The 15,892-nt window shown below is 39.0% G+C and overlaps 1 protein-coding gene across 2 annotated transcripts; it reads left to right on the top strand.

Annotated features, from left to right (window-relative positions):
* Positions 1-1,659: 1,659 nt before the first annotated feature.
* LOC136446765 (ras-related protein Ral-A-like) lies at positions 1,660-14,543 on the top strand. Of its 2 annotated transcripts, XM_066445315.1 has the most exons (6): positions 1,660-1,794; positions 7,120-7,261; positions 7,802-8,010; positions 8,598-8,772; positions 10,543-10,640; positions 12,552-12,682. In XM_066445315.1, exons 2-6 carry the CDS (start codon positions 7,154-7,156, stop codon positions 12,565-12,567), a joined length of 606 nt encoding a protein of 201 aa, XP_066301412.1. In that variant the 5' UTR covers positions 1,660-1,794; positions 7,120-7,153; the 3' UTR covers positions 12,568-12,682. The 2 variants fall into 2 exon arrangements, with proteins under 2 accessions (XP_066301412.1, XP_066301410.1); XM_066445313.1 differs by lacking the exon at positions 10,543-10,640 and having other exon boundaries at positions 1,661-1,794; positions 12,552-14,543.
* The last annotated feature ends 1,349 nt before the right edge of the window (positions 14,544-15,892 follow it).

The raw sequence follows: 15,892 nt of genomic DNA, 5'->3' as shown, positions 1-15,892 counted from the left end.
CAATTTCACAGCCCCACTTAACTCAGTAGAAATACAAATATTTGACCGTCATGCAGTCATTCTTTTGGTCAGACCGCAAGGTTAGATGGACATCTGGAACCAGTACACTCGTGAATGTGTGCTAGTGGAAAAACAGCGCCCTCAAGCGGCGTTACTGGAAAAGACATGCTTGAAAAACAATGGTGCCGTCCAGGGTCCTATCGTTTGACATCATCGTCCTACGTCCAACTAGACGTTGTTACGCACTTGGTCTTCGATCAGGATATCTGTGATTACTGTTCAGCTTTTGCAGATGAAAGCTGCGACGTCTGGAGTAGTTTGGACCTTTTGCTGCAGTACTGACAGAGATTAATAGAGGTCGCTTTTGATCCATGCAACGCGGCGAAGCTGACTGCTCCTCATATCCTAAGCGGCACTCGATGCCGGTGAAAACGGCACATGGTAAGATCCATCCGTTTTATGAGCAACGTCATTGATCAAACTGGAATGGCAAAATTGGTCCCTTTATCCAGAGTAATTATTGTATTGTTTTACAACCGTAAATGTCTTGACACAAAATATAGATATTCAAAATACGAGGGAATGTTTAACCAAACACAATATTTTGTTGCACATTCACCACACAATCAAACAAACGCAACCTACTGTATGCATCTCGCAACAGTGGCCATGTATCCATCTACGAAAGTAAAGGCGCAAATCGACAAATCGACACTGCAAGAACACCACACCGGGTTCTCTGTGGTTGTGTGAACAGAAACGTGTCCCATGCATTGGGGAACACTTTTTTATCATCAATCATAAGTCGCGGCGAGTCGGCCCGTCCACATGACGTGCATAGCAACAGGCTAATTGCAAATGATAAACAAGTTGATATACAAACTGACAATTAAGAACACTGCAACACATAACTACTCTAATTCAATAGCTAACTGTAAATTGTAACTTGTTAGGTTTGACCTCTTTTCTTTTGCACAGTGTATAAAAGACAACAAAAAACAACACTTAAAAAAACACGTCTGGGTCTCGTTGACTTTGATATCGAGAGGATCCGGAGAAATGGTTTTCCTTTTGTCTGTAAACGTGGAAATTTCTTCTTCTTTTACCAATATTGTTGAAGTGTTAAGCGGTGGTAGATTGTTACTTTTGTATTTAACGATCAATTGAGTTCAATTCGTTAGCACTTGGGCTGCCCTCTCGACTCATGACTGGAAGGTCTCGACATTAACGTTAACGTTAGAATTAAAGCGACAGATAACACTAGCTTCAGGAATATTTCACCGACAATGCTTTACGTTGAATTGGAGTGGGCCGGCTAAGATTGACTGCCAATATGCCAATATGAACATGGACTAAAAAACATAACGTTAGCTCGCTCACGGAAAAGGGAATACAGACCGCCTTGCACATGTTGTAAAGTGAATGTTTGTGGGCTAGCTGGGTCGTAAAAGGGCCCGAAGGGATGGAGGGAGGGAGCCGACCTACGAGGTCTGGGACCAAGGGTAACGCCCTGAGGTTGTTGTTGATGATGTCCTCATTTAATGTCTATTTTTGCGCTAGACGTGGTCTTAAATGCTAACTGATGATAAATGTACTTGACCGTACAGCAGCGATCTCTTGCGATATTATTGCAAACGACAGGACAGACTGGTCCCATGATGCCATGCGCCCCACCATTCCGCCATTTTGGTTCCTGTAACGAGACCGACCGACCGAGACGAGCCGAGCGCTCTGCGGTAGCCTTGTATGTAGGGCGCCGAGGATCACTTTCCACACACCCCGAGACCATTTAAGGTAAGCCATAGCGTTACGAGACACCTTCCTTACCATCTAGACTCTTTTGGTCGAGATTGAGCACCTTAACCCGTCGATACAGCGCCGTTTTCTGGAGAGGAAACCTCTCTCCGTTTGCTACTCGGAAACATGTAACAATTTTTCGGACGGGAAGCCCCAAATTATAATTTCGGCCGGGCTCCATCCATCAAACTCTACTCGGCAGACAGCTTTAGTAGTCATCGATTTCTTTATCCGGCGATTTCTTTCAACAGTTCCCCCTGGGTATACTGAATATATGACCCAGAAATGATGTGTGTTATACGTAGATAAGTGAAGAGAAAAAAGTGACTAAGGCTGTATTTTGGGTGGGTGGGACATGTTGAGTTGCTACGAACATAAATCTTTCGCTTTCTCTATCCAAATATTCCAGATCCAAACATTCTAAAGCTTTAGAGATTATCAAATCCAACGTATAACTGATAAGTGGATTAAATTCTACAAGGGAGAGGGATTTGAAATGAACGATTTGAAATCAACACAATTTTCACAGGTGGCAAATATATCAACAGTTTCCATTCATTTACACATTATCGTCTACCTGATACTATGATAGATAAACATTCACAGCTTTGGCCTTTTCTGTCTACATTTCTTCAAACTGCGACAGAAAGCTTCATTAATTATTCAGTTTTGGTCTAATTCTGTGTTATCAGTCAAAGAATCATAATCATCTACTATTCTACTAAAAGAGGAACTGTTGTGGGTGTTAGTGGATAAAGGAAACCAAGTGCAGCTATTGTTTAGTGAAGTTTAATGTTTCCCTTCAAGTAGTTGGTCCTAAAAGTTGACTTTTGTTAGTAAATCCAGGTGTTATCAGTGTTTTTGATTGAAGGAAGTCTGTGCGTCTGTTGTTGCCACAGAAGTGAGGCGTAGTGTTTCACTTGTGTCTTTGTCAGCAGGGCATGTTTTTTCATTCTGAAGGATTTTTAACCTTCTCCCTGCTACCTTACTTTGTAACCAATATGGAATTGGGTGCCAGACGGCTACTTCAGTGTGCTAAAGGTTAAAATGAGACCACAAAACAGAGAGTTTGACGAATCTTGTTGTGTGTTTATGATAGGTGAAAAGAAATGAAATTGACCACATTGGATGACAAGTAGTTGCTATGCCATGTTAGGATTTCACTAGAGGAAGCCATGTTTTCTCTTGATGAAGATTCAATATAAATGAATAGAAGTCCTTTATTGTTGTACATTCCAGTCACAACGTACAGGTTAATGTTGCAATAAAGCATTATGCATATTTGTATATACATGTATAAGCTAAACATACAAGTATCCTACATGTCAATATACAAGAACAAACTGACTGAAGTTTGACTAGAATGAATGGTTTATTTTGACAGGCTAGAATTGCAAGGTACATACTTGTTACGTCAGGGAAACACCAAACTGGGAGAACATCATACCTTAACTAAAACACTGGAAATACTTTGAGACAAGACTAAACATAAGCATACTTTCCCTCTAGTCTTTATGCACTGAAATATTTCAATAATTGAGTCTAGGAATTCTTGCTGAATTGAATTTTTGGAGAAACCGAAGCCCAAACGTTCTTATGTTATTCCCAAAACACATTTGGTGAAGTTAGAATGATAAGTTTGTTGATAGAAAGCCAGATGGAATAGTTGACAAGACATTTGCCCCAATGTTTGGGAGGTTGGAATGCAGGATTTCCCTTCTTCCTCCACCCACTCTTTTCCTCTAGGGTGTGTTCAATCATTACTCCCAATAGGGGGGTCAGAGATTCAGGCATTCCAGATGGGGGAATGGAAACTGTTCAAACAGCATTTCCCTGTCCACAATATCTCTAAAGGAGGATATGTTCTTGCAATAGAAATCTGAGTTGATGTGATATATTTGTAGAGCCTTTAACAGTGATTTTCCAACAATGTTAAGAACTGGACTAATTGTTACAGGTGTGAAAATTGGTAACTCTTTGTCAAGTTGTTGGTGAATGAAAACAAATACAAACAGTGTCACTGCTTTCCCTAGATTGGTTGGAGTTTACAGGTAGCAGAAAAAGTGTCCAAACTGTTTGCTTGTGTTTGGAGAGGTGTATTGTCTGTGATAAGCTTGTGTCTTTGTTGTCATGTCTGTGACCCCACCCGGCGACCCCTCCTGGTTTGTCAACAGTTCACACAGGTGACTCATGGGGCTGAACCATTAAGGATCAAAGGGGGGCAAATATAGCCCGGTAACCACGCCATTTTGAGCTTTCTTGTAGCTTTACAATGCTGGGAGTGTTGCTAGCTCACCCACCCTGTACAAAAGCACAAGCCAGGTAATCTTAAGGGGTTGGTTTCAATTTATTCGCTCACATCCTGTTGAATAATTTTTTTTAATTGTGTGGAAAGTTTCCTTTGCCTCTGGCAGAAAAAGAGGATGGGCACTCTAGATCTGGTAGATTTATCTATTGTCTTCTTGTACTTCTACCTCTGTTACAGTAGATTTAATCATAGCAGTTGTCCTGTATATGATCGTCCTGTATATGAATCAAATCCTTGGTACAGTACTTGCAAATCTTGTCATTGAAAAATATCATTGTGGCGAAATCGGCACCCTTTCTTTAGGCACCGTTAGTGTGAAGTTCTATTTTTTAGTACTTTGTTCATTTTTAAAACTTTTTGGGGGGACAACCTTTTGTTTGCAATGGAACATTTTTTTCTAAAGATTCCTTTCAAATAATTTCTTTCATTTCAACACAGGACCTCTCTACCCCCCATTTGTACAATGCCACAATCCATTGGGAATTCTAAAAGCTAAAAATACAGAGTTCCTTTTGTCTGTTAATCTGATTGAGGATGGCATCAGGCCACAAGTTGGTCAGTGACAGACTTATTTGATTTCCACCATTCCAGTGGCTTGTGCATTTTGTATACATGAATAATTCAGCTTGGCTGATTTTTACCCTCCAGTCAATTCCCCTGTCATAGGTGGATTTGATCATTCAGGTGTCTGGCTGTAATCGGTTATGTCTGGTATTGTTCTTAATAATGCATGGTGACATATGCTTGCACCGATCGAGCAATAGTGCTAACATTTGTACAGTATGTATAGCGACACACCCAGACCAGGCCTGACAAAAGACAGTGGCACACTTTGAAGCAAAATATTTGCTTGGTGTCTAGAAGGCTTGCTAGTTGCTACCTTTTGTTGATATTCTGTATTTGTTCATCTGAAAGTCCCTCTAAAAGACGATTGTAGTTCCAACCAGGATGTCTTTCCCCAGAGTTGAACCATGGACTCCCATGGCCAGTCACCAACTAATTGGAACCAGGAGCTCAACTTTGAGGCTGCTACCAATTGAGCTACAGGGACTTCATTACATTTAGTTAGATAAGTTAGAACATGAAATGATGTTAACATTCTCCATGTTGAGGTTGCTTCTCTGTCAACAAATTTGTATTACCTGTCTTATGGGGCAGCAGGATTGTTGACAGGTGAAATTTAGTAACAGTTTTTAGTTTCAACAGCTCTGCTAGCCTGAATTCAATCAAGCCTCCTGTGACCGCTCGCCGCCCTGTAACCGCCTCGCAACCCAAGAGGGAGGGGAGAGAAACCCCTGGACAGCTGGAGTTTGCGTTATACAGACTACAGCTCTGCCACCTTAAAGTAAAACAACAATCATTTTTATGTCCATCTTAGGTCCACTGTACATATGAAATATTATGAATGTTTGCGAAATCGGGACTGGCAGTATCGGGACAGGCAATATCGGGACAGTGGCAGATTTTTCCGCTGTGTAAAGAGGAATTTTATGATTGCACAAGGGCTTTTGCCCTATATCACAAAAATCCCCCAGCTTGTTCTCCGTGACACATGACTCATCATTAGCAATTGTGGATTATGTATGACATTTAGGTAACAGGAACAAGTTAAAATCTTGTCAGATATTCTACAAGAGAGAGCTTTTTTTGTATCCAATATCTTATGTATGCATTAGCTGTGTGACAGTATCAGGGGAGGTACAATTGCCTGTCATGTGAGGTAGCGCCTGGGGTGTATACCGTAAATCTTCAAATATTTGTTATAGTTTTATGTTTGCATGACTTGCCTCTCCAAGGCAAAATCATCACACTGCAAACATTCGTTCAGTAATGCGCTCTGTGTGCCCTCAGCAAACATTAAACACCGTGAACGCCCCCTTGCCCCCTACTGTGAAATGAAGTCCCTGCGAAATGAACAGAATTTACGGTAGTCAGCCGCCTGATTAGATTTTCCCTGATAGTGATATGTTACGCGTCCAATTTTCTATGAGGGTCTGCATGCTCTTTTCCGTAAAGCGTAGGCAGCCTATCTTTATTTCCTGTAATTTGTAGAGAAAGCCGTCTTATACATGTAATTCGTAGGTAGGCGAGAAAATTTTGCGTATTGCCTTCCTTGTTTTTAGTGTAATACTGATATGTGGGGATACTTCTTAATTCAGTATAAAGTGTTGCCGGGATCCCCCATGCAGACCCTCTTCTATCAGTGAAACAAACCTACATGTAGACATGAGTCAGACTATGCTGTCTGGGATTGTCCATGATCTGAATAAATATGCCTAGTCAGTTCAAACTTCACTTTTGTAAATTCCGAGAAGATGAAGGTTTTCAAGGGCAACCGCAACAACCTGAAAAATTACAATGTACTATAGAGACCTTACTTCACCCAAGCAATCTTTTGGGGGCCTTAGATCAATCTCTCCAAGCCATCTACTCTCAGTTAATGCCAACAAGGCTTAGCGTGGACCAAGGGAATGCTTTTATTGCAGTCTCATCATTGTTTTTATGGCTTTATTATTGGTGTTATTGATGAGGTCAGGTCATCAGGTAAAAAATCACCTGCAATAACTGGTTGATGTAGTGGGCTTCTTCTGGTTTAGAGATGGTCAGACTTTTGTCAAGGAATTTTAATCTTCTGACTGTCAGGATAGCATAAATTCTGTGAATAAGAGAATAAACGAGAATACTGTAAATGCAGAACTGTTTGTGGGGATTTAATTTCGTGGTAGGGAGAAAATGGAGTGTTTGCAGTGGTTTTGAGGTCGCATTTCAAACAATAGTAGCGCTACAGTCACACAAGGGAATGGCTTTTTGCAGTGGTTTTAAGTTCACGGTAAAGAGTTCACTGCAAATACCGTGAACGTAAAACCACAGCGAACATTTCTGCGTTTACAGTAACTTCTTTGGTTTTTTGTCTGAGTCATATATAGCTGTAGAGATGTAGCGTTCTAAACCAAAGCCTCCGCAGATATGAAAATAACTGTTGTTTGTTTGTTTGTTTATTCTGTCTTTCCCAGGTTGTATCTAGCTGTAGAGACGTAGTGTTGGACCATGGCTTCCAAACCAAAGCCTCCGCAGATGGCGCTACACAAGGTCATCATGGTGGGCAGTGGAGGAGTGGGCAAGTCAGCCCTCACCCTGCAGTTCATGTATGATGAGGTAGGTGGTGTACATAAGACCTCTGAAATAAAGGCATTTTGCCCCAGATATTTCCTAATTCAGGAAATTTGGCTTCAAATGTGAGACTTCTAGACGAAGATTGACAGATTTGTTATGACTTATGTGTTACCTATAGGATGCTACTGTAGATCTTGAAATGTTGGCAGTGGTTTTGATTTCGCAGTTTTTGCAGGAACTTCTCCACCGCAAAATATGCTTCTTTGACTACAGAATTGTCTCAAGGTGAATTTAGAATACAATGTACTATGAAAACCTCCTTTTCCCTCCTGCAAAATAAAACTATTGGTTCTGTCAAAGAAAATGAATAAACAGTAATCATTTATTCTCATGTGTATAGAAGACTATGTCATCTAAAGGATACTAATCATCAATATTTTACTGTTGTGTGTAGTTTGTAGAACTAGAAGACTGTAACCTAAATGATGCTAATCATCTGTTCTACTGTTGTGTGTAGTTTGTAGAACTAGAAGACTATGTTATCTAAACAATGCTAACCATTTATTCTACTGTTCTCTGTAGTTTGTAGAAGACTATGAGCCTACCAAAGCAGACAGCTATAGGAAGAAGGTTGTTCTGGATGGAGAAGAGGTCCAGATTGACATCCTGGATACAGCGGGACAGGAGGACTATGCTGCTATCAGGGACAACTACTTCCGCAGTGGGGAGGGGTTCCTCTGTGTCTTCTCCATCACAGAGCAGGAGTCCTTCGCAGCCACGGCAGACTTCAGGTGAGGATACCTGCTTTGTGCTAGCCTGGTATCTATCTTGTACAAGCTCTAGTTTGATCCTAATATCCCAGGGTGCCAGACTATTTGTCAGGGAAGGGATCAGAGGAGAAACCAGAGCTAGAGTAGGATGGATACCAGGCTAGCTATAGGTTGGCCCTGCTTTAAGAAAAAAGTGATCTAAAAACTGTTGGGACTATCTACATTCAGCCAATTTTCTTTTGAACTCTATATGTCAGAACAATGGATGAAATGACGCTACATGTTCAGAGGTTTGTGCTCTCTTAATCCAGCATAGTTCTTAAAAATGTCATTCATTAAAGTTGCTGTTTTTTTACTTGATCCCTCTTTAATGTTATTGTTTTTGATAACACCCCGGGGGCGGAGCCGTTAGTATGGTACTACGATTGAATTGCCAAATATTCTCCAAGTTGCACACAAGTTGGGAATTCGTTTTTGGCAACACCTTGTGGGACCAGCCTTTGAACATAGCAGAGAGGAACTCTAATCTAATGCTTGGGGCAAGGAAGGCGGTAGTTTGTACACATCATTTTAGAATACTTCAAATATTATTTTTGTGAATGCTACAGGGAACAGATTCTGCGAGTGAAGAATGACGAGAACATTCCGTTCCTCCTGGTGGGCAACAAGTGCGACCTGTTCGACAAGAGACAAGTAACGATAGAGACCGCCACGGCCAAGGCAGGGGAGTGGAACGTGCCCTACGTGGAAACCTCCGCAAAAACACGTCAAAATGTGGACAAGGTGTGTGAAGTGTGCAAGGAAATTTACTTATTTGTTACCTACTGAATTCTACATTCTGGCTATGGTGGGTCAAGCAGGGGGGGGGGGTGCAATCGTGCCAAACATTGTGGTATTGTCTCAACAAAATTGAGCAAAATAGCTAAGGAAAAGCTTTACAAATTATTGACGTGAAAGAAAAATTACACTAAGCTTTTGCGCCCTTTGTTCTTTTGGTCCTTTCTAGACTATGATCTAGTTATCTGTCTTCTTGGTACTTTTGAATAGAGAAAAGCATTACATTGTCAACAACCCAGCTTACCCTTATTAGATTAGATATCTGTCATTTGATAACATTGAACAGTATATGACATTGATAGGATACACCACAATCTGGTTTTCTTCATTTCGCCAGCTTCTTTTACCTCAGTTTTGATGTGTCAATGCAGTTACCTGTACTTTTGTCCTGTGAAATGTAGATAATTAGGAATTAAGTACAGTAAAATGATTTGTACTATGAAACACCTAATTTTTGTAGTCAAAGAGGAAGACAAACACTGGCAAATTGAGATCAAAAGTGGTTTAAAAACACAATGGAATAAGACATAAATTTTGTTCTTTTGGGATTTGACAAAAATTTGTTGATGAGGATTATAGGGAAAACTAAGTTCTCTTTTCTTTATTGAATCTTTGTGATGAAAAGCTATAGAGTATCCATTTGATTCCTACCTTTCCTTGTTACTTTTGCTGTGATCTGTCTGTGATGTCACTATACAGCCAATTCCTCTTGTATCTGTGTATATTTTATGTCTTTGTGTTCTGTTTCCATTATTTGTTGGCCACTAACTGCACTGATGTTTCTTACCTGATTTTGTGTCTTTGATGTGTGCTTTTTTGTTGCATCAGTGTCCGTCTCTTTTGTGTTTTCAACCCATGTCAACATCAGCACCTTTTGTCCTAAGCATTTGTTTTCCTTACCTCTTTCAGGAAAGCTAGTTAGGAGGACAAAATATCAGAGAAAATCAGAAGATATTTCTGTAAATTTAGAATTTGGCCTGTGCTATAAGATTAAAAGTTTATGGAACAATTAAGTTGGAAACTGAAGGAAAAGCAATTTTTTGTCGCCAATTGTTTTAGACCTGAGGAAAAAAGAAACTTTTCATAGCCTTTCTGCCATTCTTACATTTTCTTAACAGTAAATGGACACTTTCACTAACAAAATATCTCAATTTTTTTATCTTAAACCTCTTTTGGAATGCAGAATCTGTCCTTTTTTTTGTTTTTACATTTCACCCCTTTTACTGCATTTGATTGTAGTTCTCTCAGTACTTGTAGGTGTGGATGCTCTTTAATGTGATGCTCTTCTTTTTTTAAAGATAAAGGGTTACATGTACTTAGGAGGTTATTTTCTGGTGCACATTTATTATTGATTTGAAGACTTACCTATAAATGGTGAAAGGTAGGTAAAGAAGAAACACCTGCTATATAGTCTTAATATGAACTATGCATGCACAGGTAAGGAAGGTTTTTCCTAAGTGAAAATGTTTTTAGATTTACAGGTTACAGAGTATTGCATGCAAGTTAGGAAATATTCTCCACAACTTTTGCTTTTTTTTCTATTACGCATGTTTCCGTATGCATGACTGAGAGGTACTCTACCAAACGTTTTCCCTTGCTTATAAGACTTTTGGAGTTTTTCCTTGATTCTTGGTGCCGGTGGAACTGTATGTATCCTTGTGTTTTCTCCTTTTCTTTCTCCTCCCTGGTGGTCTCTCCCCCCTGTGCGGGCTGCAGGCCTACTTTGATTTGATGCGAATGATCAGGGACAGGAAAAAGGCCAACGGTCCGACAGACAGACAGGGAAACAGGAACAAGCGAGGGTGCCTCCAGATGTAAGGCCCACCTTATGTTCTCTACCCACCCCGTTGGGCACACCAGCAAATGTCGGGTTTGATACATGTGTTTCTGTGGTTATAACTCTGCTCACAACTGCAATCCTCCTTCTTATTGTCTATAATTTTTTTATAGAGAATTATGGATTTTATAGAATTTCAAATGATCTAGGAAATCATAAAAATACAAAATAATGCTTTATGTATAGATACTGAATGCGGATCTGCTGGATCATCCTCAGTGACTGAAAAGTACACGTGTTTAGAAGAAAGAAGACTTCGAAAAAGGAAGACATATAAAAAAAGAAATGGATCTGAAACTTTCAGAGAATATTATAGGACCAACTATTGTCCATTTTTTCCATAGTACACGTACTACTTTTTTTTATAAAACAATGCCTGATGCTACATTGTAAAATTTTGCCATCAATCGAACTGTTTTTACTTCAATACAACATTTGTACTTATGGTTTAACAGAATCTCAGAATGATAATGCAAGTAAATAAAATCATATCTAAGAAATGTGTACACTTGTGCATAACAACCACACTTATAAGTTATATACCTACATGTAAAGCAAGAGGCCATTGTAGAAGATTTTGGGTAGGTGAAGCAGTTTTTACTTTAGATTCACTCACTTTATTACTGGGCTAGTAACAATTAGCTTTCTGATAACTTCTGAGATATCTAGACAACACATGTGTTGGTTTAAGTCTGTAAAAAGCTCCAGGAAACCTTAGAATAAGATCTATAGAAGTGGAAGGAGGATTACCTGTGAGTAAATAGAAACAATTGTCAAACCCAACATTTCGAAAGTGGCCCTACCAAACGGTACAGATAGTTCTACTATACAGTACTAACATTTTCCCATGGCCTCCAGTTTTCAGTTCTTCCCTTGCTGCTCCTCTCCTTTCTGTTGATGGTCTTGTCTACTTATTTCTCCCTCTTCCCTTCTTTACTTTCAGTCCATCTCTATCATTTTGATGATAGAGGGCCTCTCACTGCTGTTTGTTTTTGGTCTCACAACAAAGTTTTTTTCCAGTGTGCAATATAACATGTACAATCTGTATTGGCTAAACTGTATTGAAGATTCTGTCTGCTACTTAACATGGAAGCTCATCTGCCTGCTAATCAATAATCAGATGTGCAACCGTTTTTACTTCACATTCGTTTTGCCTGTTCCTAGAATAGCTAGACTCAAATACTTGAAATTCATGATGTATGTGTTATTTTGCAGCCTTATGTCAAACTTGTTTTTGTGCCTGTCTGGCATTTGCTTTTCACTCTCACAGGTAACATAGAATGTCTGTAGAACTGACCTGTATTAATGTTGGTATATTGTACCTACAAGCATGTTTATATTTTATGTACCATAGTTTTAGGGAAAGTTGTGTTATGTTTGAATCAACATTGGTTATTTGGAATAAGTCATATGTAGCTCGGCAATTTTAGGTTGTGAATAAAAAAAGGGTAATGTTTCCTTTGTTACATTCCATAAACAGACCCAAATTTTGTCCACTGTTGGAAGATACTCACTCAATATATAAGCAAAGGATGCTGACAGTTGCAAAATGTTATAGATAAAACCTCAGGTTTTCTGGTCTATAGTTCATTCTGATGCTGGACCAGTTCAAGCACAAGTGTACTCTACTAACAACTTAGTAACAAGTGTTTTGCCGTCGTTCTCTGTCCATGTTTCTTTTCGTTCAGTTACAGTACTAAGTTACTAACAGGTCTCAAACAGCTTCAAGATGATACTGTTTCTCAGACTGAAAAGAATGACAAAATGAAAGTTAACTTGTGAAAACACTTGAAGTCATCTGAGAAGCAATAGAATATCAAATGTGTCCTACATGTATAAGAGGGAATGGTGATAGAAGTTGCTGATGATGTTTTCCTGTGTTGTACAGGTGTTCTTTGATTTAATGTGCGAGATACGCGATCGGAAGAAAGAAGAGACCGCCAAGCCTGATGGGAAGAAGAACAAGAAAACCAAAAAGGAGGGGAAAAGAAAGAAGAAATGTGTTATATTGTGATCTTCTTTCACAAACATTCAATGTGCAAAGCATTTTCCATCACAGTGAGTTTTAGTCACACACCCTCTTTGGACTTTGGTTTGATCCAACTTCCTGTATCCTTATTCACTGATTGGCTGAATTGGTCTAGCCGACTTTGAAATAGGATAGAAATGAAGTTGCAAGTAAGGACACAGATCAACAGTGTTACAAAATTGGGATGGGTGTGCCTTAAGTCTTTAACACATTGCTCTCTATTGTGTGTTACATCGGAAGATTCTTTTATTTCTTTGTAATTCCTTGGCTTTGTGAAAATTGATCTGCGACATTACTCCAAAGAGCTTCTATGTGCAAAAATGTGTATGACTGTGCACTGCTGTCTAGACACTGCTTTCTGTTGAAACACAATGTTGAACAGTCTTGATGTAGTGTAAAGAAAATGAAGAGAAAAATTGACAATTTTGGGAGTAAAAGTCAAGTAAGTTGCTTTGTTTACCGATGTCCTCAATGTAAAACAGGACTTTACTTTTTCCTTTTACAATCAATGGCCTGCTTAAGTGTTGTTACATGGCACTTAGAAGTTAAAGTTAGATGTTTTAAGAAAACTTTTGAAAGGTTATTTCAGAAACAGTTTGGATATTCTCAATTTTGATATATTAGAAAAAAAAACTGTACGAAATGGGCAAATTTGTAAGTGACCACTCCTAAATTAAATCACACTATATAGGAGGAGTCCTTTTGTTGTAAGACATATGTAGATGCAGACATGTAATTGTACTCGGTCAGTAAGTAAGACCATGAATTTGTGGAAATGCTTTGCTTGATATCCCTGTGAGTTATAATTTGGTCAGCATTTGAAATGCATCTTCTGTGTCACAAAATCAAGACTGTCAAAATTTTCTAAAGTCGCGACCGTGGATTCTGTGATGGTGTTGGAAGGCTTCAAAGTTTGTAATCTTCTCAAAACCTCTGTAATTACTGTATAATTGATTAATTACATTAATTTACGTACAATATTTGCAATCGTAAGTAGCACTGATAATGGTAATAAATTACTAATTGTATTTATATCACTGTTTATAAAATTATGCACCTAAAATCATATGTTAGGTAACTTCTATTATAAGGTAGTAGGGAGAAACTTCAGGAGATGGTAGAGTTTTATCAAGGAAAGATTAAAATTTGTCAGCATACTTTCAGATTTTTGAAAAGAACTTTGTTGGGCAGGATGCTTGAATGCTCTGTAATCATCATATTGACACCGCATTATAGTCTTTTGTCCTTTGGCATGAAATAGTGTTACATGTTGTCTTTGCTAGTGAACTTGTAGGTGTTAAGCCACAAAAGCTGTCCTTGTCTCTTAAACCTTAAAGTGAAATTTAAGGTGAAGAATAGATATCCAGACAAAATGCTGATAGCACTTCATTCGTCTATTAAGTCGCATACAGTACAAAGAAAATCTGGTTAGAAAATTTGGGTCCAAATCATTTTATTGCACTGTATTACTGTCTTCGTTGCACTGCAGAGTATTGAAATCTTCCTATTGCCAAAGAAAGGTTAGTAGTCTTAGTTAGAACTTACTTGATTCAGTTAGATACTCCTGTGGATGTATGTTGTAGCCCAAAACACAGAAACACTTTCAAATGATATGGGGAGAGGTAGTGTGCATTGGTTTCAATTTGATCAGTGATTGTACACTACCGGTATGCTTTTCGCATGTTGCACATTTTTTCTGCCAGCATTTTTGCAACCGATGCACATTTTCCGATTGCACTTGTTGAACTTTGATGGAATTCTGGCAATGTGGGCACGTTGGAATGCTAAAGCATTCCTCAGTTGTACAGTTTTTAATTGAATGCAAATAAAGTATTAATGGCGCTACCAGTACATCTTGTCTGCTTTGGTACAAGAAAGCGTGTAACACTGTGATGTTAATGTGTAAGACTTGGTCACTAGAATCTGTGACTGCCCCTTCCACACAAAGTATCAGATGATAAGAAAGACCCTCAAGTAACTTCACTAGACTACAATGTTTTCTGTTAGTTATGCAGGGTGTAATAAATCATCTGATATGATATGATATAATCAGCTGCTGCCATATGACTGAAACTTGTGTTACGCTGGATGGTCCATATAATTCGTGAATAATTTCATCATGTTGGAAAATCACTGGATAAGAAGATTCTTTATTCACAACCAAGATCTATATGTACAATCAACTTCTGATGTTTCGGTGACTGTCTGTCCAAACCAACACCCAGCTGCAGTACCAGTCAGTATTGCTCTGAGGAAGGTGACAGACGGTCACAGAAACATTGACTGTTGGTTGTGTATAGATCTTGCTTCTGAATAAAGAACCTTGATATCCAGTCCATATAGTGTGTAGTACTTGTTTGCCAACACTTTTCCGGATGAGAGGTCACCATAAAAATCGCAAGAATAAAATCACAGCGAAATTTTTAAGATTTACAGTAGCCTCCGAAGTACAAAGGGGTGTGATTGAGACAACAGTACATGCGTATAAGGATAGCTACAAGCGTAGAGCCGGATCTTACACCAATCGCACCACGGTGTGGGCATGATGGCTTCTACGTAGCAAGCAAAGTGCACTGTTTTCAGTAGGGATATTCCATAATTGATTATAGGGATCGGACGCTTAAAAAATTGAGCATGTCTGTGACGAAACAAGTCGTAATTCGTGTGCAAACGTCTGAGATGTTGCGACTGATTGATTTAATTCTGTATGTGGTTTACTCCTTTTAATTTGATTACAAGTTTGCAGCATATGCTGTCTGTATGTCATACATCTTGTAAGGGTGATACATGTACATGTTATAACAACCTAGCCTGAATTCAGACACTTCATACATTGTAATTACTTTATTTGTGTAATATCTGATGATAACTGATTAATCCAGGTGTTATAACTGCACTTAGTGTAACTAAGTCAATGCCTTTCAATTACTTGTCACTGCAATAAAAGCTTGAAGAATGAAAATCCTTACTGCCGCATCAGTTTATTCATCTGGTGTTCTACAAGTTGGGTCTGTTTGATAGTCAAACTCTGATTGTGGAAAAGAAAATGGGGGCATCAGATTGTCTTATAGAATGAGCATGAGTATATACAAACCTGCTACATGGCCATATTGATAAAATTCCATGGATCCGTGGCCGGAGTTTGATCCTAGGGTCAGCCCCAGCTCAGACATGTAAGGGATTGCATTCATCATTTCGGA

Source organism: Branchiostoma lanceolatum, chromosome 13 (genome assembly GCF_035083965.1).
Source record: "Branchiostoma lanceolatum isolate klBraLanc5 chromosome 13, klBraLanc5.hap2, whole genome shotgun sequence".
Taxonomy (NCBI): Eukaryota; Metazoa; Chordata; class Leptocardii; order Amphioxiformes; family Branchiostomatidae; genus Branchiostoma; species Branchiostoma lanceolatum.
The sequence above is the reverse complement of the archived record's forward strand: the minus strand, read 5'-3'. Positions and strand labels throughout refer to the sequence as shown.

What these genes read in the sequence shown, in the direction of transcription:
- LOC136446765 (XM_066445313.1), top strand. Translation starts at nt 7,154, where the DNA reads ATGGCTTCCAAACCAAAGCCTCCGCAGATGGCGCTACACAAGGTCATC. An exon ending in TGCAGTTCATGTATGATGAG is followed by an intron (nt 7,262 to 7,801) that starts GTAGGTGGTGTA and finishes TGTTCTCTGTAG; the next exon opens with TTTGTAGAAGACTATGAGCC. An exon ending in CACGTCAAAATGTGGACAAG is followed by an intron (nt 8,773 to 12,551) that starts GTGTGTGAAGTG and finishes TGTGTTGTACAG; the next exon opens with GTGTTCTTTGATTTAATGTG.